Source organism: Macrobrachium nipponense, chromosome 28 (assembly GCF_015104395.2).
Source record: "Macrobrachium nipponense isolate FS-2020 chromosome 28, ASM1510439v2, whole genome shotgun sequence".
Lineage (NCBI taxonomy): Eukaryota > Metazoa > Arthropoda > Malacostraca > Decapoda > Palaemonidae > Macrobrachium > Macrobrachium nipponense.
Genome location: NC_087217.1, coordinates 17638777 through 17662889, shown reverse-complemented (window position 1 = coordinate 17662889; position 24113 = coordinate 17638777). Strand labels below are relative to the sequence as shown.

The window sequence follows — 24113 nt, the reverse complement described above, 5'->3', positions numbered from 1 at the left end:
AAGTGACTGTAGTGTTTAGCAACTTCTCAAAGCGCAAAATGGCTAGCTGAATCTTACTAGATGAAGCTCTCCAATGACCGGCATCTTGGACTGAAAAAATGGCGGCCTAAACCAGCTATTTGTTCTCCCAAGATTGGTGGTAGTTCGTTTGGAAAAAGTCAGAGATTTACCAACGGAAATTTAAGACTTAAATGTATTAATCCGTCATAAATAAAGATCTCACATACATACACACTTTATTACGAACATATCCACAACACACCGATAAGAAAATATACTGTAAATATATAGGACTGAATTTCTTTCAGGAACACTGACATGCGACGAATCGTGACGTTAGAAGCACTTTCGATGCACAATGCAGGGGCCAGACTCCTCATACTCGTCTTTCGAAACCCACATGGACTGGAAGGTGGACAGAGAGGCCAAGATGGAGCCGCCGATCCAGACGGAGTACTTCCTCTCGGGGGGAGCGATGATCTTGATCTTGATGGTGGAAGGAGCCAGGTTGGTGATCTCCTTCTGCATCCTGTCGGCAATACCGGGATACATGGTGGTACCTCCAGACATGACGGTGTTGGCATACAGGTCCTTCCTGATATCGACGTCGCACTTCATGATGGACTGGTAGACCGTTTCGTGCAAACCGCAAGCCTCCATGCCCAGGAAAGAGGGCTGGAACAAGGCTTCCGGTGCTCTGAACCTCTCGTTGCCGATGGTGATGACCTGCCCATCGGGCAATTCGTAAGACTTGTCCAGAGATGACGATGCAGCTGCGAGACTCATTTCATTTTCGAAGTCCAGAGCCACATAACACAACTTTTCCTTGACGTCACGGACGATCTCTCGCTCAGCCGTGGTGGTAAAGGAGTAGCCTCTTTCTGTGAGGATCTTCATCAGATAGTCCGACAGGTCCCTCCCAGCTAGATCCAGCCTCATAATGGCGTGTGGCAAAGCGTACCCCTCGTAAATCGGAACTGTGTGAGACACGCCGTCGCCTGAATCCAGCACAATACCAGTGGTTCGCCCAGAAGCGTAGAGGGAAAGAACAGCCTGGATGGCGACGTACATGGCCGGCATAGCAAAAGTTTCAAACATGATCTGCGTCATTTTCTCTCGGTTAGCCTTTGGGTTGAGAGGCGCCTCAGTCAGCAGAGTAGGGGATTCCTCAGGGGCGACTCGAAGCTCGTTGTAGAAGGTGTGGTGCCAGATCTTCTCCATGTCGTCCCAGTTCGTGACGATACCGTGCTCGATGGGGTACTTGAGGGTGAGGATCCCACGCTTACTCTGGGCTTCGTCCCCGACGTAGGCGTCTTTCTGCCCCATCCCGACCATGACGCCCTGGTGTCTGGGGCGGCCAACGATGGAGGGGAAGACGGCGCGTGGGGCGTCATCGCCAGCGAAGCCGGCCTTCACCATACCAGAACCGTTGTCGCATACAAGGGCGCATTCATCGTCTCCAGACATCTCAACAAATCTTGAACCTGCGAAAAAATAGTTTAATTAAATTTACAACTTTAATGAAATTAAAGAATTAAATTTACCAGAAAATGTGATGCATTTAATACATTTCTGTAGGTGTAACAAGACACTGGATGATGGGTTTTGTGATTTATTTAATGAATTGTGTAACATCAAGAAAAAAAGTTTTTTTTTAAATTTTAAAACTGGATTTTGAAACACATTAAAAAAAAAGCAGGAACACTGCTGTCAATTTGATTTGTGACTATGTTGCTGGGAATAATAGAAAAAAACGACGTATAAGACGGTTGATAAATCGAGGATTATATATAATAATATATATATAATATATATATATATATATAATATATAATATATATATATATATGTATAACAGAATCACGAAAGTTAGGAACGTGATAAATCCATCAAATAAAGATAAATGCCACGAAGGAAAATAAACGAAGGAGTCTGCGAGATCTTTCGGCTGAAAAGCCCTTTACTGAAGCAGCTACTGACAAAAATACGAGAAAAGACAATACAAGAAGGTTCGTATAACTGACAGATAGGGATTATAAAAGGATTAGTGCCTAGAATCCGACACACCTGGAAGATAAGAAACCTTCCCAAACAAGCATAAACAAAGGGTGCAATTAAAGGTTTAAGACAATCATCTCAGATACAATCTCCAGACAATTAAAGGATTATAGGTGACAGCTATACGGAACCTGGTAGACAAAACCATATTCACAAAAAATGACAGACATACATTACAATAAAATTTTTATAACTCTAAGGCAACTGATTTTTATTTAAGTCAGTAATATATATTTGAGGTCATTCTTAACATGTTACAGATACAAGGTCTAAATGAAAAAGGCCACGACTAACATTGAAATTACAATGAAAAGTAAGTTGTATTAAAGCAGAATTCTAAAAGATTTCGTGATAAGACATCTCTTGACCGTGCAATTACTGAACTGTCAATCCAATTAATTCGGTGGTTGTTTTCACTTAAATGAATAAATAATGCATTAGATTTTTGCCCAGTTTTTACAGAGTATTTATGCTGGCTTAGCCTTACTTCTAAGCCCTTGCTCGACTGTCCGAGGTAGAATGAGGGACAATCCATACATGGAAATTTTATTTTATATATTATGTTGTTGCTTCTCTGGGGCCATTTTTTATTAACATTCTTTTTAGTGTGTTATTATAGGAAGAAACAAGGTTGACATTAAAAGCTTTTAACAATGGTTTAATGGTTTCAAATCCGTTAAAATAAGGCAAACTGAGAATGTTCTTAGAATTTTCTTTCTGTGTGTTGTTTTCAGTATAAAACTTTTTGTGGGCTTTATTATAACAAATGTCTAATATATGTGAAGGATAGCATAAATCTTTCCCTATTTTTCTTATGTATTCAATTTCTTGATCCAAATATTGTGGACTGACAATTCGTAATGCTCGTAAAAACATAGAGGAAAAAATTGATATTTTTATATTAAGATGGTGGCCTGAGAAGAAAATGAAAAAAAAAAAAACATAAAGTTAAAGTTGTTAGTCGGTTCCTATAAATACTGAATTTACATTGAAATGGTTCTCTATGTATCAAAAAACATCTAAGAAAGGGAGGCAATTGTCTTTTTCTAATTCTAGAGTAAACTTAATCGATATATATATATATATATATATATATATATATATTTGCTATTCAAATAAAAAAAACTTATTTGATTTATCACAATACTTTTGGGGGTGATAATTTTTTTTAGCTGAATTCATGAGTCAGTTCCCTTAAATTCCTCATTGCTACATACTTATCCTTTCTATGGGAATCCAGTTAAAGGAAGAACACACGAGCATAGCTGATTTTGAATTACCGATTCGAAAATTTCTTCGTAAACAAGAAAATAGTTTACGTTCTTAATGGACGGGCATGAGAACTGTGAGCCCAGGGAACCGAATTTTACCGCCCCCCCCCCCCACCCCCTAGCCCCCCCCCCCCCCCCCTTCTCGTCTATATCCGTTCTCTCCTCTCTCTCTCTCTCTCTCTCTCTCTCTCTCTCTCTCTTTCAACTGAAAAAACAAATATTGACCATGGAGAAGCAAGAGCATGCGTGTAAATAAAATCAATATATCGTTAGTCCAATCCACCTTCACAAACATCACTGTATGAACTATTATAAGTTTTCATATTAATTTCATTAATTACATAATTTTATCTCATAAATTTGCATTCTTCTAAATTGTGAGTTGATTCTTTATTCACGTCGAGAAAAAATATGCTCGTTGGTACTTAGGCGCACATATAGAAATACACACACACACACAATTTAACCCATCTTAATAATAACGAAGTGTGTCAGTCTCCGCATTTTATATTTAACATTTTCAGTGAAATTCACAAAAAAATACACAACAATATCCAGAACTCTGTTGTAGGATAATATTACAACACTATCACACACACCTCCAGGATATCAACAACCAAGACACGTCCAAAGCAAAGGACTCTCGCCAAGACACTTGCGATCCTTCGAAGGAAATCTCGAACACTACAGGACTCCGCCTTCGCTTCCTCAATATATATACGTACTATACCCCACGGGCGGTTTCTTTATCTAAAAATTCCTACAGGGTCCGAGAGCACCCATCTCTCTCTCCTCCTCCCCCCCACCGCCACCACTCTCTCCACCCATATTCCTTCCCACCCCTACTCACTACTACATTATCTTTCCACTTCCCTTCTTTCTCTCCCTTTTTACCTTTAATGAAATGGGGCGATCCAGGGGACTGTCTTCTCCTCTATCTTTAGATTTGAGTTCACCCACCTGTCTCGGCACTAACTAACCTCGTCCTTAAGAGGTGCAAATTTACCAACTACAATGTATGTATGTATGTATATATATATATATATATATATATATATATATATATATATATATATATATGTTTGTGTGTGTGTGTGTTTGTGAGCGTGTGTGTGTATATACACTATATATATGCTTGTGTGTGCGTGTCTGTACGCATGTATGTATAAATATACATATACATGAATATATATGCATGCATATGAATACATATATGTATATATATGCATGCATATTTATACATACATACTATATACTTACATATAGTACACACAAACACACACACATATATATATATATATATTTATATATACTATATATATATAGATAGATAGATAGATAGAGAAGGAGAGAGAGAGAGAGAGAGAGACATAAATCAGAACTGGAAACTCGTAACCTGTTTGCCTTTGCTATCATCTCCATATTTGCATATTTCCACTCATCTTGTTTCCACTGATGATTTGCTTGTGAGGGTGAGTTGATCATCCACGAGAGAGAGAGAGAGAGAGAGAGAGAGAGAGAGAGAGAGAGAGAGAGAGAGAAAACAAAACCCAAAGCAGAAGACACTATAAAGGGTGTCAGTGTCAACGGCCTTTTAAAACGCCTTTTAAAATCAGACAAGAAAGTGGACCGAGCAACGATGAATGTCCTCCTCCTAGGTCGTGGAGGTTTATGCCCCTGGCATTTTGACTTGTATGTTCTGCCCCAATGTTTGGCAGATGCTGAATTTACAACGTAGAACTTTGCATTTAGAAAGACCATTCTGGTATTGTAACAGTTTATTTTTCCTTCTATTTTTTTATTGCTTTTTTTATTATTATTATTTTTGACTGAGAGACGATAAGACAAGGGAGGAAATACTTATTATCTCTCTCTCTCTCTCTCTCTCTCTCTCTCTCTCTCTCTCTCTCTCTCTCTCTCTCTCTCTCAAGCTGCCTAGCTATCTATGATGATTTTCTTTACCACATCGAAACATTACTAAACCCCGTTTCCCTACAATACTTTTCACCAAGCTATTCTTTTTATATTTATTACCAATAATTAGTTAATTACCGATCTTATTTATCAATTAAATAATTGATTATTTGATGTATTTATATATATATATATATATATATATATATATATATATATATATATATGGTATATATATATATATATATTCATTCATTCTTCGATCTATTTATTCATCTGTTTATTCAAGGTTCACCCCAACTCATTCAGAACATTTCCTCCAACGTGACCGAGCATTACCAACTGCAGGAGAGAAAGCTCATTATCCTTTCTATTCTCGAGAGTCGAGTCCCACGTGGGGTGGCGGCCGACGGTTGGGATCTGTCAGCGGAGGGTGCCACCCAACCCCCACCCCCACCCCCACCCCAACCCCCTCCCCCCTCCACTTAGTTTTCTGACTCTCCCCCACCCTCAGGTCTCCGAAGACGCTGGTTTTTTTTTATACTTTTTTCTCTTTTATTTAAAAAACACGTGAAAGTTCATTTTACAATTCAATGCATATACAATATATGTAATTTATGTACAAAATCAACAAATATATAGTCATAGTATTTTTGTTTTTATAGATCAATATACTTAAATTACTATGTATACACATAGGTGCGTTACCAGCAATCATTATCCTATTTGCTTCTGTGTATTCATTCTTGTGTAAATCTTAATCAAGACGCTCTTTTTCTTTTCTTTTCTCTTCTTTTTTATACTAGATACGTTACCGCCATTGCGTCCATAAACCATTTATCAGTATTTGTTTATGCGAAATCATTCTTTGGTAAATCTTTATTAGCATTACTTCTTAGGCCTGTCATCATCGTTGTTTAATCCATAGTTTTTTTGTTGTTGTAAGGCAACAGATAGTGTAATTATCCTTGGTGAATTTTTATTAATATCAATACTTATGTCTTGGAACCAACTCTCAGAAGTAGCAGTTTTTTCTATTACATACGTAACCAGCAATGCCCCTATAAACCATCTACCATATTTATTTTTAGTGTAATTATCTTAGATAATTTTTTATCAAAATTACTTGTTATGTATGTCATTATCTTTGTTATCCTTTATTATTCTTTTTTGCCAGGCAACAAACGTTTAATTATCTTTGGTGAATTTTTTTTAACATTACCTTTTATGTCTGTCATTATCTCCGTATTTTACCCACTTTTTTAATTAGTTCCTCACTGGACGAGTGGGTTGAGTACTCGACTATCACTCTGGTAGCCAGAGTAATTTATTTCTGGTGATTAGAAATTCACTCCCCGACGTAATGTGGTTCGGATCTCACATTAAGCTGTAAGTCCCGTTGCTAAAAAATTAATTGCTTCTTAGCCACGTAAAAAAAAAATCTAATCCTTCGGGCCAGCCCTAGGAGAGCTGTTGATCAGCTATAATTTGATCATTTCTGAAGGCCAGAAATATGCAGCTTTAAGGTATTCCTCTTAAATGTTTTGTCGAAATCTGCGCACGGTTTAGTGTTCAGTTAAATAAATACATCCTTTGAAAAGTGTTTCCATTCAGAATGTCACATTTTATGATAACGTATCCTATATATTAGTATAGTAAGAAAAAAATTAATATAATATATATGGCAGATAAATCCAGTTTTAACAAGGATTTTGTGTTTCCATTTACAGGCTAACAGTTTTGGTTTTCCGGGCCTTGTCCCTCATGATCATGAGACAGTCATTCCTCTAAAACTGAATAATTTTGGCTAGGGAACTATCATTATTATTATTATTATTATTATTATTATTATTATTATTATTATTATTATTATTACTGAATAAGTGAAAAGGACAACAGCGCGACTCTCCCGTGTCTAAGATATACAAACTCACACACACACAAATATAATTAATATATATATATATATATATATATATATATATATATATATATATATATATACATATATATCCTCGCCTATAAGCCTCTTCCCCTTACAGATAAAGTAATTTTTCTGGCTAACAGCGGATAATTTGAGATGAAGTAGCTAACCTCTGTCTGTGTATATACAATATATGATCCTGCGTGCATACTTGCATGTAACAAAAATGTCATTATATGTATAATGAATAAACCTATATATTAACGTACCTTTGTATTTAAATGTAATCATAAGTTTCTTTTGACTGTAGGTAACTAAGCATATATTCACGTCCTCCTAAACAAATATTATGAGCCAACTGAATTTTGATTAATGATTTAGTAATTTCCTGAACTTACTAGATTGGATTGGACTCTGTACCGAAATAAGATTCTTCAAACCTTTATATGTTTACCCAAATGAGGAAATGAACGCCTTGTAGTGGAAATTTAACCTGGACCCTATAGCTAGCAGTCTGATAACGCATTTAATAAAAACGCAATTATTATGCTGGCGTTTATATCAGGAAATTTAAACGTTATTGTTATTGTGATCCCTTCGCTAAGAGTTTGAAATAAACGAACGTCAAACTAGATTCCTACTAGATTCTTACGTTTATGATTCCGAGTAATAATCTGGAAATTTAAGTTAAAGAAAACGGTCTCCGAATTTTAAAAGAAAAGAACAAATGCTAGAGAATTTGAGGTAAAATCTGCCTTAACAGAAAGAACAACAGAGGAAAAGGGGAGAGCCAGAAAAGGAAAATCAGAAAATCTCCCTATTAGGAAAAGCAGGATACCTAACAAAAACCACGCATTGTCTGGGGGAAGGCAAAAGGCATTCGAACAATTCCCTTTCTCTCTCTCTCCCCTTTTTACCTTTGAGGGGGAGGTGGTGCTTCGGGCAACGCATATAAGAGAGAGAGGGTGTCGTTCAAGGCGTCATTCAGTCCTCTGCAGAAGAACCCACGTAACAGACGCCGTGAGTTTCGTAAGTGGATCCGATTTTGCGGAAGGAAGACAATAGCGGTGAGCCGTCACATAGGTCTAGTAGCTTCGCCGCGCGCCGAGTGACGGATGGGTCTAGGTCTCACAAGTGTCATTAGTGTTATCTCGACAATTTGTTCGCCATATGTTGGAGAGAAGCGGTTGATGTGTTTCGTGTCTTGACGAAAGCTGCTGATAGCGGTTTGGGAAGCTCGGTGATTTCTCCAATATGAGATGATTGATGAGTTTTTAAGCGTTTTAAGCTTTTATGATGAGCATCTACGAATGGTTTTATGCGAGTTCTCGTGATGGCTATTAAACGGAACTTGTTACTGTTTTTCTACTGGAATTTTAGTCTGAAATTAATTACGAAACACTTTGAGAATATGTCACTTACTCGAGTGTAACTGTTCACTAATACGCCACAAATCAACCGTAATTCCATTGACAACATTACTTATAAAACAGACATTATCTATAATGCATGCTAACGGTCCCATGTATGAAATAACAAGAGACTTTGAGATAATATCAACGATAAGTGTGACAAGATGATATGTCATTTTGATGAATAAATGATAATATTAATGCATCGTGCCATCCGCTCGCTTACTGACTAAAGATATATACTGATCAAACCTTATATGGATAACTACAGAAAAATATTAACATTGAAATATATAGATTATTTGCAAAATGTACCTGGTAAATATAAGTAAAACTTTCATAAAATTCTGCATGCAATACTATAAAACCTGTAAAATATTGTATATTTTCTTTAATAAACGATAAAAAAAGTGGCGCCAACGCAACACGTTCAGACTGTCTGTCATCAGGAATTCTTTCAGCTAAACTCAGTTTCCGTAAACATTTCCAAATCAGCCACTGCAACTATGCATCATCTCGCTTCATAAAGCTCGACAGCTAAATGTTGGCATTCAATTTATCATTTATTCATGACATGTATTCAAGAAATGCGCATTGTAAGATGTTTAAGACCCCTATGGGTGATGTCTTGCTTTCGTTGGGACAGTGAGAAGATACTACGTTGGTTGTGAAAGGACGTCGATGCTTTCAAGGGAAAGTAACCAGTTGCTTTCACTAAGAGAAAGAGCAAAAGGGTGAAAGTTAAGTAGGTGGAACGGTTGTTGGAATGACGCCAAAATGGCATTTCAGTCAGATTAATATTTTTGAATAATATGAAACGAAACATTGTTGAATAATAACATAAAGAGAATAACCAGGATAAATATAAATGAGAGTAGAACATAGTATGCTAATGAACGTATGGAAATCACCTAGAGGTAACATTTTCATACACAAATCCCCCCCAAAAATCTGAAGGCTGAATGCACGAAAATCATATCTAAATTATAATTTAGGAAAAAAAGGGAGGGTGGATTATGAAGGCGTATACTAGAAAAGAAGTCAGAAAATTACACATATACGCACACATAAAATTATATATATATATATATATATATATATATATATATATATATATATATATGTGTGTGTGTGTGTGTGTGTGTGTGTGTGTGTGTGTGTGTGTGTGTGTGTGTGTGTGTGTGTGCTTAAAAAATCACTGTAGATGCACGTGATTTCATTAAAAGAGCGTGTATGAGTGTGTGTGTGTAAGTGTGAATGTGCTGTTATGTGTTCGCATGCTTGTTCGTGTGTCTTTGATTTTAAATCTAACTGAAATATCTTTATCAATGCAGTAAAAGAAGAACTCCTTCTGACAAACGGAAACCTTGGAGCCAAAGATTTTAGGATTTGATATAAAAGAATACGTTCATTAAGATACCAGTATCTCCTTCATAGGAGTATGATTGATAATTAAAGACTGAGTCATCATTTCATTATTTCGGGAGATCACCATAGTACACATTTGCAATTAAAAAAATGTATTTTTCATTGTTCGCTTCTGCAGAAAAAGAAACTTCTGATATATGTCCTTGTTTCCAAAATTCTTCTATTCATTTATTTTTGAAATGTAATGTTTATATTGAATGTATAGTAATTTCATAGCATAATAACTCCTTTTTTTTTTTTTACCTAATCCACTATAATAAATTTTGCTATTTTTTTCTCATGAACGAAGTTTGCCAAGTGTTTGTTTTGTTTACTCTTTCACTGAGGTTTTGGTAAGATATGAAATTTGAAGAAATATTATTAGTTTTCAGTTTTAAGAACAAAACTAAACGAGAATTTGATCTTTGTTTACATTAGTGAAGTTACCCACAGAGTAATAATTCTATATCAAATTAATTAACATGAATAGTTTGGAACATCAATACTTTTGTGCTTTAAGCAAACACAATAACAGTTTTAATCAGCTCATATTTACACTGCACATTGCATAATTATAGTAAAGGTAATAACTTTATTTGATATCTGTCTTTTCAGTCGTTCTGATTGTCTTCAACCATGTGTGACGAAGAAGAATCCGCTTTAGTTGTCGACAATGGGTCGGGCATGTGCAAGGCCGGCTTCGCAGGGGACGACGCCCCTCGAGCTGTCTTCCCTTCCATCGTGGGTAGGCCTCGTCACCAGGGCGTAATGGTCGGTATGGGTCAGAAGGACGCCTACGTCGGCGATGAGGCACAGAGCAAGAGAGGTATCCTCACCCTCAAGTACCCAATCGAGCATGGCATCATCACCAACTGGGACGATATGGAGAAGATCTGGCATCACACCTTCTACAATGAGCTCCGTGTTGCCCCTGAGGAGTCGCCCATTCTCCTGACGGAGGCACCCTTGAATCCTAAGGCCAACCGCGAAAAGATGACCCAGATCATGTTCGAGACTTTCTGCACACCGGCGACCTACGTAGCCATCCAGGCGGTCTTGTCTCTGTACGCCTCAGGTCGCACCACTGGAATTGTGCTCGACTCGGGGGACGGCGTGTCCCACACAGTCCCCATCTACGAAGGATACGCCCTTCCACACGCCGTGCTGCGACTCGATCTAGCGGGCCGAGATTTAACCGATTACCTCATGAAGATCTTAACCGAAAGGGGGTATTCTTTCACCACCACGGCCGAGAGAGAAATCGTTCGAGATGTCAAGGAGAAGCTTTGCTACGTCGCTCTTGATTTCGAGAGCGAGATGCAGGTCGCGTCTGCCTCTTCGTCCCTAGACAAGTCGTACGAGCTTCCAGACGGCCAGGTCATCACAATTGGCAACGAACGCTTCCGCTCGCCAGAGGCGCTCTTCCAGCCGTCTTTCCTCGGTATGGAATCTTGTGGAATCCACGAAACTGTCTACAACTCCATAATGAAATGCGACGTCGACATTCGAAAAGATCTGTATGCCAACAATGTGCTCTCTGGTGGTACCACAATGTACCCCGGTATTGCTGACAGGATGCAGAAGGAGATCACCAACCTGGCTCCTTCCACAATCAAGATCAAGATCATCGCTCCTCCTGAGAGGAAGTACTCCGTCTGGATCGGCGGCTCCATCTTGGCCTCTCTTTCCACCTTCCAGTCCATGTGGGTTTCGAAAGAAGAATATGATGAATCTGGACCTGGTATTATTCACAGAAAATGTTTTTGAAAGACGGAATTAATATCTCTTAAGGGACCTCAATGAAAGTTGTATTTTAGATGTTTTGTACTTTTTATAATTATGCTAATAAAAATGCTGAACTGATTAAGGTTTATTTCATTTCCTATCTTTTTGTCTACAAGTGTTTTAAGCTACTTCTGCGTCTGAAGTCATTTGCTTGAACGGACAGCAGTAAACGTTGAAATGGATTACAGTAATCAGTGTAAAGCATCCTCCTTAATTACTTCAAATGACTGTTGAACTCAATTAAATAGACACTGTTAAAACGCTTCCGAGAGTTGAAAGATTTTCTGTAAACATTTCTTTTTCGCAAAGAAAAAAAAATTAATGTTTCCTTATTCAGTTAACAGTTACAAATTTACAAAATCTCAAAGTTCTTAGGAAATCTTTTGTTCATCAAATTGATCGTAATTGCGGTGAGTTTATTGATTTAAATAATTTTTTCTGTTCTATGATATCATAGATCTTTCACCATGTCTGAAAATTAACTTCAGCTTTTATTTTCGTTATTTATTTCTGTATATGTATATATGTATATACAGATATATGATATGTCATAGATCATATAGCATACCATAACAAAAATTAATGTGTTTGTTCGTGTTTGTGTGTACGTATTTGTGTTTGTGGGTGTAATTAAAAGATTAGAATCAATAGATACTGATGACGATTTAAATCTGAAATTGGAAATAAATAAGATCAACCTCGTTAACAAAGTAATAAACATTCTGTTTTGCTTTAAAGCAACATCCTTTCCGAAAACTCTGGATGTTGGGTAATTAGCCTTCTCTGTATCAGATCCTGTTCGGTGACGGCATCATGACAAGATAATTACTGTTTGCTTGTTTGTGATCCTTAAAGTATAAATTATTTCATGGAATTTTGAGATACATAATCTGGGAAACAGTATGTGAGATCTGGTACACATTTTCTGTCAAATATTCGGACTTACCCAAAGACTTTCACCCCTGAACATACTTTCCCTTAACCCAATTATCACCTCCCTTATTGATGGTTTGTTGCTAGTCAGACTCAAGAAGAAAGAACTAAACTATTTATTTTTTCTTTTTTGGCAAAGAATACAGGCAGATCCCCTCGTCTATGCAAAGGAATAAAGTTGGTGAGCAAAAAATACCTACTGCTAACTGAAATAGCTCTAGTAAGGAATTACCAGCTGGTTCAGATCCATTACCAGAACTCTTGTAACTTCCGCCAGACAGAAGCCTTGACTTGATTGCCTGACCTTGCAAAGAATAAGAGAGCTAATGACTGCAGGCAGAAATCTGAAGTGTCCAACCTAAGGAATTCCCTTTTTCTTCTTCTTTTGCAGCATAGTTCGGCTAGGCCTACTTCTGAGCCTGAGCATAGTCTAGAGGGGGGTTATGGGTAAGCTGGGCAAGGAGAAAGGGGTATTGGTTATCAAGCCTCCAATTCCCGCCGTTAAACACAGATGTAATTTAGGACTATGCGAGGAATTCCCGAAGCCGCCTTTGGAGCCTCAGAGCCTCGCGTCACCCGAGCGACACAGACTCTTTCAAGCCGAGGGGAGCGGGCCCTGAAAAGAAGGAGAGTGACAACTGTTTGTGGGAATGCCAGGGTGTAAACAGAAGTATGCAGCAGCGCAAGTGTTTTTGGACGTTTACTACACTCTCGAAGTTAGAAAACTATAAATGTTGGTTAGCCGTTGGTGACCCTTGCAGGCGGGCAGGACCTCAGGAAAGCCCTCAGTGGCGTTTCCGCTGTGGCCGAAGGATCGACTGACTGCCTGGCGGACCGACCGACTCTCTCTCTCTCTCTCTCTCTCTCTCTCTTTTTCGACTTACGGACAGGATTTAGTGATATTTATCTGCCTGCCAGCGTGGTCCCCCTGTCATCTCCTCCTTCCTCCCAACGGCCATAAATCGATAGGTTTGTTTTTGGGCTTTCGTATTCGAGGGCTGATCGATGTTTGTTTTGGTGAGGCGGACATTGGTCCTCCGATAGAAATATGTGTTGCGGAATGCTTTGCGATGCTCTTAAGGTACCGTACTGAAGAAACTGAAAATAGCAGCGACAGTTTATTGAAAGGTGATTGCTGTGATAGTCTGCTGACCGGTTACGCAGATGGTGACAGTTAACGGAAATATTTCTGGACCTTCAAATTTGATTTATGGTGGTCGGAGAGTATTCAGGTCTAAACTTCAGTGCAATGAACAGTTATAAATCTTAATTTTTTTATTGCTATTTATCCGCGTCTACACGAGACATTGCTTTCATATCTGGCTGATAAGTGCGTTCGAAAGACAGAATGAAAGTGAAAGTTAGCGGCTACTCATCGATCTTTATTACTTCCACTGTCCTTAAACTCATTCTTTATTTTCAACAAATATTGTGATAGTATCCATTCTGCCATTTCTAACGCCTTCATGTAAGTTGTCCAGCCGTCTTCATTTCGAGTGTGTTTGCATTATCTTCTGTCTATTATCGAGATCTCTCTCTCTCTCTCTCTCTCTCTCTCTCTCTCTCTCTCTCTCTCTCTCTCTCTCTCTTTGAAACCTGATACTGTTTGTACCATAATACATACCTCTTTTCAAATTAACAGTTTATGAATGTTCTGTCCCATTCACGAACTATCATAACTGTAAATCCTCCTGAATGAATTTGATTTCCCTGTAGTGGCTGTTTTTTTTTTATTCATCATCCTTAAGTCAATCTCGACTCATTCAATCTGTTGGTTTTTAGGGTCTCATTGAGACCCACTACCTCTACCACCCATCTCCTAAAAGACTGTCTCCAGTTTCTGTAGTGGATTCGGAATCTTAAACTTAGCTGTGATATTTTCAGTGACTATTTTTTATAGAAGCCTTCGAATGTATTATATATTGATGAATGAATGGGTGATGAGTGATTGAATGATGAATCAATAAATGAATGGATTCATGAATGGCTCCATTGAAGATTAAGGTTTATGGTGTGCGTGCAAGTTATCCTGACTATTCGACTAACCTTTACCCTCGTCCCATCTACCTCTTTTAAGCGACATAAAAGACGCCCGACTATTAATCTACTAAGATTTTGCTTGACCTGAACGAAGAGTAGAAACTAACAATCCCTTACTTTACGTGCAGAAATACAGGGTGTCCATAAAGTCCCGGTACCATTATACGCAATAAATACTTGTAATGGTACTGGGACTTTATGGACACCCTGTATATTAATAGACTGAAGTGTTTATTGTAGTGCCCCTTCGGCCCCTAGCTGCATCTATTTTTTAGTTATTTACTTCACCCAATTCCCGTTTCTTTACTTCAATCTTGCTGTCCAACATCTCATACTATTACTTCTTAGTGCATCTGTGTGGTTTCCTCCCATTTCCACCTTTAGATCCTTATTCCTTATCTCCTTTATTTTCCTTATCTCCTTATCTTGTTGTTCAAGAATTCTAACCCCCAATTTCCACTGTCTTAAGCAATGAATGGCCGAAAGTGCCTCGGTGCTTCGCTTGCCAGCCTAAGTCCTATAAATAAAATGTATTAATGTTTCATAAGAAAATCCTGTGCTAATCAGTATATTTTCAGCTGGTTAAAGTAATATTTATCCTGTGTTCAATTCTTCTACTAGTCTAACGAATGGGCACACAGATCATAACAGCTATTATAAGCAAATTTTCAATGAACAATCAGAGCAACGCAGATCTTGAAAGCACTCAGTGTTGTGATTTCTCCAAGACCCTTTATAGCTTCGTTTGACGATTTCCTAACGGTGATAAACAGTAAATACGCAATATGCAGATTTTCTTCAATAACACTATGCATGCTACTGATCAATATTTTGGTGTTTACCGCGTATCCTAATAGCGGGGTATCTATTCAATCTCATTTGGCAATCTTCATTACCGGTGATTAACAGTAAATACGTAATATGCAGATTTTCTTCAATAATACTATGCATGCTACTGATCAATATTATCGTGTTTACCGCGTATGCCATTAGTAGGCTATCTATTTAATTTCATTTCTTCATTACACCACCAGGTGCGCGCGCTGTTTCGGATTATCAGCGTAGTAGAGGCCGAGGTTTCTAATTTCGCTAAATACTTTTTACCTTACACTCTTAGTACCCCGTTTCTCGGAGGTTCTCGCGAAGAAATAGGAAGGATAAAAAAAGGGTCTTTAATCTGTTAAACTCTGATCTTTGTAATTGAGACTAGCTGTTTTTCTAAGAGCACCTGTTCTGTTATCGCCTGATCTCCGCTACCATCCTCTCGCCTGTATTTCTGCTGTGTGCTCGGTTTTGTTTCTATTTATTCACTGAACATGTAATCATCGTATGAATGTGATGTATATATATATATATATATATATGATATATATATATATATATTATACTATATATTATATCATATATATCATTATACGTGTTCAAATAAATTCTTCTGTATAAAAAACAGGATAACATTCAAGTATATAAGGCCATTAAAACACTCTGTTTAAAGCTAAGGACTATATATAATTTATATATTATATACTAATATATATTATATATATTATATATATTTTAATATAACTATTTTTACTAATATATACATATATCATAATAGAATTAGATATATAGATATTATTATAGATAATATATATATATACTGTATATACTATATATATATATATATATATAATTATATATATATATATATACGTATGTATATATATATATAGAATTACTGTTCAATTTTTACAAGATACCTGTGTAATATTCAATAACCATATGGTCAGTCTGCAACGTGACATCGTTCTGATACTCTGGATGTGAGCTCGAATCCTGCTACGAAAATCAGAATTACTTCATATTCTTGCATTTTGAACTACGGCTTCACAGTGACAAGTTTATCCAAAAATTGAATAAAATTCGAAAAGTTGAGGCGGCAGTATTGTTATCGGAATTACATATACATACACACACACAACACACCACACATATATACATATAGTATATACACACGCGCACACACACACACACACACACACACAATATATATATATATATATATATATATATATATATATATATATATATATACATACATATGGTCAAACATTTAGTTTGTTCCATTGAACAAAACAACACAAAAGTCATCGACACATCATATGTTAACTGCTGAATCGAGGAGACAACTTGCACATCACTAGATGCATCATAGACAAACACATCGTCATTCACCCTCCTCTTTTGCACACTAGTGGTTCTCAGGTAATTAAGCAATTATTTCCCTCTATATCTTTCTCTTTATCTATCCATCAATCTCAAGGTCTTCCTCGCCGTCTCCTTCTGAACACTATTAACATCTAGGACCAAACCATCTAAAAAAATCTCTGAACTATCTTCTTGTCTATTCTAACCCTTCCATAACCCCTACATAGCTGCATATTGCTTAATCTTTCAGTTCTTTTTCTGTCGTCTATAGTATACATGTAATTCATCTCAAGAGCTTCAACCTTTTTCTGTCAGTTGCATGTGACATCCTCAATTCACTTCCGTAAAGGAAAACTGGCTCAATAATTTATTCAAAGAATACCAGTATGACTTCCATAGACACCAAACCTCGTCCCAAACTTTTGCACTCACCCTGCTACCTTCCATCCTTCCGCTCTTTATGTAACTAACTCCTTTTCTCTTCAGACCTTCGTCCACTATATTTACTTTCAAATACCTACGCAAAGAGCCTCTTCCATTCTTTCACAATCCATATTCATACTCATGCTCCAACACCCTGATTTCCATGTATTGTAGTTGCTCTTTTCTGGCTATTATTAGAGAAATGTGCTTCTGGTGATTAGAAACTAATTTCTCGATATAATGTGGTTCAGATTCCAAAATATGATGTAGGTCCCGTTGCTAGGTAACCAATTGGTCCATAGCCACGTAAAAATACCTATATAATCCTTCGGGCCAGCCCTAGGAGAGCTGTTAATCAGGTCAGTGGTCTGGTTAAACTTAGATATACTAAACTTCATGCGACTATTCGCTCTCAGCTTCATATGCTTGTCAACACTTTTAAAGTCTTTTGCCAGATTCTGCAATTTATCATCACTATCATATTGAGTATACTTGTATATGCAAATATCATAGTTTTTGTTACACAAGTATGCCTCTTTTTCTGATTTCCTTGACCTAGCTTCTCTCAAAACTCTATTTATAAGATATTAAACCACTATGTACGTATAACACATCTGCGTCTCATACCCACATTTTACACCAAACTAGTCACTTTCTCGTCTGCGTATTATAAAACGCCTTCGAAATTAAATCTGTTAATCACTTTCATCCATTTATTTTTTTACGTTATATATGCCCAAAACTGCCAACATTACCTGGGTATTATTCTATCAATAGGTTATAGTATGTTGCTGTGAATTTTTTGCTGTATTATTTTAGTCACTCCCTTATAGGGAAAAACGTTTTATGTTGAATTATACACATATAATACATACAATTATATATATATATATACTATATATATATATATATATATATAAAAACATAACCTAGACTTATTAACATAATGGGCATGACGATGGAAATCGATAACAGTCTCTCCTACTTAGCAAATGAACTCATGTTCGACACCTGGGCAAGCACAGGTGACTGGGCACGCTCCATCGAAATCCATTTTACCTCTGCTGACCTGACGATTGAATTATGAACCGGGCAACTAAACACCTGTGGCGGTTGTAACCACCGCTAAAAATGAAACGGGATGCTGCAGCCCCATCTCAAAGGAATGGCTGACAATTGACAGGTTTACACACACACACACACACCACATATACATATACACAACAGACAAACCCACACACACACACATTTATAATTACACATATGTATATATATATATATATATATATATATATATATATATATATATATACACATAGACATACACGTCAATATATGAATATACATTCCATTAGCTGCCAAATCAAACATATTGTAGACAACACTAAAAACAAGAGTAAAACCTCAGTTCAAAGAACAAAATTTGACCCCTAGAACTGGACCTGTACCAAAACAAATAGATACAACTTTTATCCATTGTTTTGGTATTTGTCGAAACACCTTGTTCTCTTCTCGAGTGCCCCATTTTTAACTCTTCTGCTTAGTTAAAGGGTAAGAAGACGACTTTAAGAGCTTTTGTAGTTATGCAAGGAATTTGGTACAAAGAGCAAGCGGTTTTATTTGTTTGGAAATCTTGTTGGTCATGTTAAGGTTCCTTCTTGAAGGGTATGTTTATTACTCCATAGCAACAGTTTAATGTACCCATAATCTTATAATTCCACACAGACTTTATATATATATATATATATATATATATATATATATATATATATATATATATATATATATACATGCTCAAAAAATCACAGTAGATGCACGTGACTTCATTATATAAGCGAATACCACAGGGAAATGATAGGCAAATTTTCAGTACCAAGCGCTTTCGCCTGTATTCACTTTGTGCCCCGACAATGCCTGAATAAAGGCGAAAGCGCTTGGTACAGACTTCCCCTGCTATCACTTCCCTGCAATATTCGCTTACATATATACATATATATCTCTATTTATATATACATGTACATACATATATAGACTCGTATATATATATATATACATATGTGAGTCCGTGTTGGCTATAATATTCCTTTATACCATTGGTTCCTAAACTTCTGATAGTTACCCACTTTTCATATGGGATACTTGCCCATGGCCCACTACCCTCCGCCAAGCGTGACTCATGTATGTTTAAAAACCACTGGTTTTATACATACATATCCTCAGATTATGAGCCTCTCCATTCTGATACATGGGCCACCAGGTGGCCATGGCCCCCAGTTTGGGAACCACTGCTTTATACAGTTCTATTAAGCACGCGTTGAACAGACTCTTTTTATCTTCATATTTCGATACCATTACCGTTTCATCCGCTGTTTTTGAACAGTGTCTGTACGTTGAATTAGAGACATACAAACCTGATCAGTTTCCATCCTGATATCTGTTTCCCTAATATATGAATCATTCGCCTTATATCTGAATCAGTGGTGTTGCACATCTTTCATCGCACATCGAAATAACGATTAACATTATTTGGTAACGGAGTACTATGTGCAACATTAGCCTATAGTTATTTTTATCCCCTATCGTTTATCTGACCAGTCCTTTTAATAACCATTTTTAAATCTTAAAGTTTATCAATTATCCCATTTAGCATTGACCTTTTTATTTTTTTTTCCACATTCTCAGATGTGAACAAATTTTTTTACAATTAGGAATTGCATAATCTATTTTCATATCAGTCGTAGCAATCATAAGTGTGATGGACAATAGTTTTTTATTGTTTTTTAACTCAAATTTTTATTACAGCATTTTTCAAGTAACTCATAAACATATACCTAAGAATATCTATGGTTAATAATTTTTTCCTCTTGGGGCGATTCCCAATTTTTGTGAAAACTGGAATGTTTATTATGAACCATTTTGAGAATATCTTTAATTTTGCAAACGTCAAAAAAAGCTAAATTGATTTATGCATTATTCTCTTTATTATGAAGCCATTTATACCTTCTGATGAATATTGTCTTTTATTCTACAAGGTTATATCTTTTTCATTGGGATAATATATTTTGATCATCAGTCACCTTTATTCAAATCATCATTGTCTTATGCTATGGTTATGCGCTGTAAAGTTTTAGAGAATGAACGATATAGAATGGAAAAAAATCATCTTGTTGTCAATGAATTCTATGATGCATTATATCTAATGACAGGCCCTACATTTTCATGTATTTATGGCGTATCATGTTTAGCTTTTCATATCAGTCTTACGTTTAGTTGTGGACAATTTTGATTGATACCAATGAGTAACATGTATATTTTCATATATGTTCTTTCTTTTATTAATTCCATTGCTTTTAGAAATTCCGTTCATCATAACACTATCTGACTACATCCCATTTTGCAGGGTACCATGTGTGACGAAGATAGCTGCCCGCTTGTCGTGGACAATGGCTCGGGCATGGTCAAGGCGGGGTTCGCTGGCGACGATGCCCCGCGTTCCGTCTTTCCATCCATCGTAGGCCGACCTCGCCACCAGGGCGTGATGGTCGGTATGGGTCAGAAAGACGCCTACGTGGGCGATGAGGCCCAGAGCAAACGAGGCATCCTGACCCTCAAATACCCTGTAGAACACGGCATCATCACCAACTGGGACGACATGGAGAAGATCTGGCATCACACCTTCTACAACGAACTCCGCATCGCTCCCGAGGAGTGCGCCATCCTGCTGACGGAGGCGCCTCTCAACCCAAAGGTCAACAGGGAAAAGATGACCCAGATCATGTTCGAGACCTTCGGCGCCCCTGCGATGTACGTCGCCATCCAGGCCGTCCTTTCCCTCTATGCCTCCGGCAGAACCACAGGCATCATCCTCGACTCGGGCGACGGCGTGTCTCACGTTGTGCCCATCTGTGAGGGGTATTGCCTGCCCCACGCCATCACCCGCATGGACTTGGCAGGTCGCGACCTGACGGATTACCTGATGAAAATCATGACGGAGAGAGGCTACTCCTTCACCACCAGCGCCGAGCGCGAGATCGTCCGCGACATCAAGGAGAAGCTGTGCTACGTCGCCCTCGACTTCGAGAGCGAGCTGAGCGTGGCGGCCGCTTCGACGTCCCTGGAGAAATCCTACGAGCTCCCGGACGGTCAGATCGTGACCATAGGTAACGAGCGCTTCCGCTGCCCGGAGGCGCTTTTCAACCCGGCCATGATCGGGATGGAGTGTGCCGGTATCCACGAGACGGTCTACACCTCCATCATGAAGTGCGACGTCGACATCAGGAAGGATCTCTACGCCAACAACGTCCTCTCGGGAGGCACCACCATGTACCCTGGCATCTCGGACCGCATGCAGAAGCAGATCACGGACTTAGCACCGGCGGCGATCAAGATCAAGATCATCTCTCCCCCTGAGAGGAAGTACTCCGTCTGGATCGGCGGTTCCATCTTGGCTTCTCTGTCCACCTTCCAGGCGATGTGGATCACCAAGGAGGAATACGACGACAGCGGACCTGGAATCGTCCACAGAAAATGCTTCTAAGTCTCTCTCTCTCTCTCTCTCTCTCTCTCTCTCTCTCTCTCTCTCTCTCTCTCTAAGTGCTTGTGAACCTGTTCCATGCTCTGCTTCCATAGTGATAGCGTTAATTTTATTGTAAAGAATTTATTAAATAAATATGCTATATTCATATAATACTTACTTTCAATGTTAACTACTTCGGTTGCTATATCAAAGAGACCATAATCATAGGATGACAAAAGTTGGTCCACAGAGCATTTTATTTATTTATTTATTATTATTATTATTTTTTTGGCTGAGACCGACTTAGGCTTTGAATTTTTCCCTGTTTCCTCCCTTCATCATCAATCATATCAATATCCTGGTGGATGATTTTAAATACTTATAGAATGAACGTGCCCATTCATAATTAGCTTCAGGAGATGTATCAAGTATGGTCAAGGGTAATAACAAAATTTTCCACTATACTATTATTATTATTATCATTATTATTATTACTCTTATTATTCGGAGGGTGTCAGTCGTGCGCAGGTGCCTTGATTTTCACACCTGTGGATAGTATCCAGCAGGTAAAGTGGTAGTTAATGACCATACTCAAAATTCTTTCCTGTTCGAGTGTCGGTGTAGTATATTCGGTAAGGTTGATATATTATTATTATTGGTTTTATTGAAAATGATGGCTATTTCAGCCGCGTTTATTTTGTATAGAAGTTTCTCTATTCTTCTTATTACCGACTTTTCTTCTGTACCCAAATTGGCTATTAAAACGCCAAATGGGGGATTCATGTAAAAGGAAATGTGGTATTTGACAAATACCACGTTTTTGACATGAATTCCCCATTTGGCGTTTTAATAGCCAATTTGAGTACAGAAGAAAATTCAGTAATAAGAAGAATAGAGATACTTCTGTACAAATAAATGCTGCTGAAATAGTCATTATTTTTTACTCAAACCTATATTAATGAAGGTCCTCTTCCAGCATATTATTATTATTATTATTATTATTATTATTATTATTATTATTATTATTATTATTATTATTATTATTATTATTATTATTATTATTATTATTATTATTATTAATTTACAAAGTAAACTTCCACAGAATAGAATGTGAATATGAAAAGAAACGTGACAACTAAGAGAATAGCAAAATCAACTAAGAAGCTAAGTGAAGGATGAAGGAATAGACCACATTTAAAATGACTATTAAAGGACGTTCAGTGATGTTTCAAAAGAAAAATCTTCACCAGTTCTCCAAAGCTCTATTATGATTTACTCCGAAATCACAAACAGGTCTTTTCGTTTTTCTTGCTTTCTTGTGTAAATTCTTCTTAACAGATAATTGCATTCGAATAAATAGTAGATGGCTTGTCTGTTTCAGTCAAATTAGATTTATATACATAACGATCAAAAGATGTGAGGAAAATAGATTCGGTACTTAAATACATCAAAAATACATTTTATAACTGCTCTGTTCTCTAGCTCTGACATTCGTGTTGATGGTAATTTTTAAAACAAAGACTGGCATTAATAATAATAATAATAATAATAATAATAATAATAATAATAATAATAATAATAATAATAATAATAATAATAATAATAATATAATAATAATAGTAATATCAATAATAATAATAATAATAATAATAATAATAATAATAATAATACTATAATCTTGGCACTCCGAAGACTTAAAAGCATGTCATTGCCTTCCCAAAACTTGAAATTTCCTAAAGGTTCTGTGGGAAACGCTGAATGAGGGTCCCTCATTCAAACCTGAGTCCCTTGGGTCACGTCTGTGGCCAGATAGCGAGCCACTCATTCTGTAGATCAGTGGCGTTCAGCCTCTAGTAAGACACATCAGAGGAGGAGCTTTCTGTAAGCCAAGGAACTTAGGCTCCCTCCAGAATCCCAGGAGGAATGATTCTACAAGTGATTTCGTTGTGGCTCCGTATGAAAAAGACAGGCAACTCGACTTCTGTCCCGTGAGATTCCTTGAAGACTCTGGAACCATACTGTTAACCATTCCATCCGTCCTAGAATCTGTGGCTAATACCGGAGAAAGATCTAGGTTCCAAAGAGATCCATAATGGTCTCAGGATGCATTGCCGAATGGATCTTTTGTCTTCGAGGAACTGCAGATAGTTTGAGGTTGGTCCAGTGCGAATGAGAGTAAAACTAATTTGATAATGGAAGCAATCCAGATTTCCTGGAAGGAGGCTCTGGTCTCAGGTTTG

The 24113-nt window shown here is 37.3% G+C and overlaps 3 protein-coding genes across 3 annotated transcripts; 2 read left to right on the top strand and 1 right to left on the bottom strand.

The window, feature by feature from the left end:
* Positions 1 to 224: 224 nt before the first annotated feature.
* LOC135201537 (actin, muscle-like) lies at positions 225 to 4027 on the bottom strand. Its single transcript, XM_064230530.1, has 2 exons — positions 3929 to 4027; positions 225 to 1484 (listed from the first exon to the last, which is right to left on the bottom strand). Exon 2 carries the CDS (start codon positions 1465 to 1467, stop codon positions 337 to 339), a length of 1131 nt encoding a protein of 376 aa, XP_064086600.1. The 5' UTR covers positions 1468 to 1484; positions 3929 to 4027; the 3' UTR covers positions 225 to 336.
* A 4127-nt stretch (positions 4028 to 8154) lies between these two features.
* Positions 8155 to 11853, top strand: LOC135201538 (actin-5, muscle-specific-like). The gene is made up of 2 exons (XM_064230531.1): positions 8155 to 8196; positions 10602 to 11853. Exon 2 carries the CDS (start codon positions 10623 to 10625, stop codon positions 11751 to 11753), a length of 1131 nt encoding a protein of 376 aa, XP_064086601.1. The 5' UTR covers positions 8155 to 8196; positions 10602 to 10622; the 3' UTR covers positions 11754 to 11853.
* Positions 11854 to 13376: 1523 nt separating this feature from the next.
* On the top strand, positions 13377 to 22558 carry LOC135201535 (actin-1-like). The gene is made up of 2 exons (XM_064230529.1): positions 13377 to 13673; positions 20758 to 22558. The coding sequence occupies exon 2, from the start codon at positions 20764 to 20766 to the stop codon at positions 21892 to 21894; it is 1131 nt and encodes a 376-aa protein (XP_064086599.1). The 5' UTR covers positions 13377 to 13673; positions 20758 to 20763; the 3' UTR covers positions 21895 to 22558.
* Positions 22559 to 24113: the final 1555 nt, after the last annotated feature.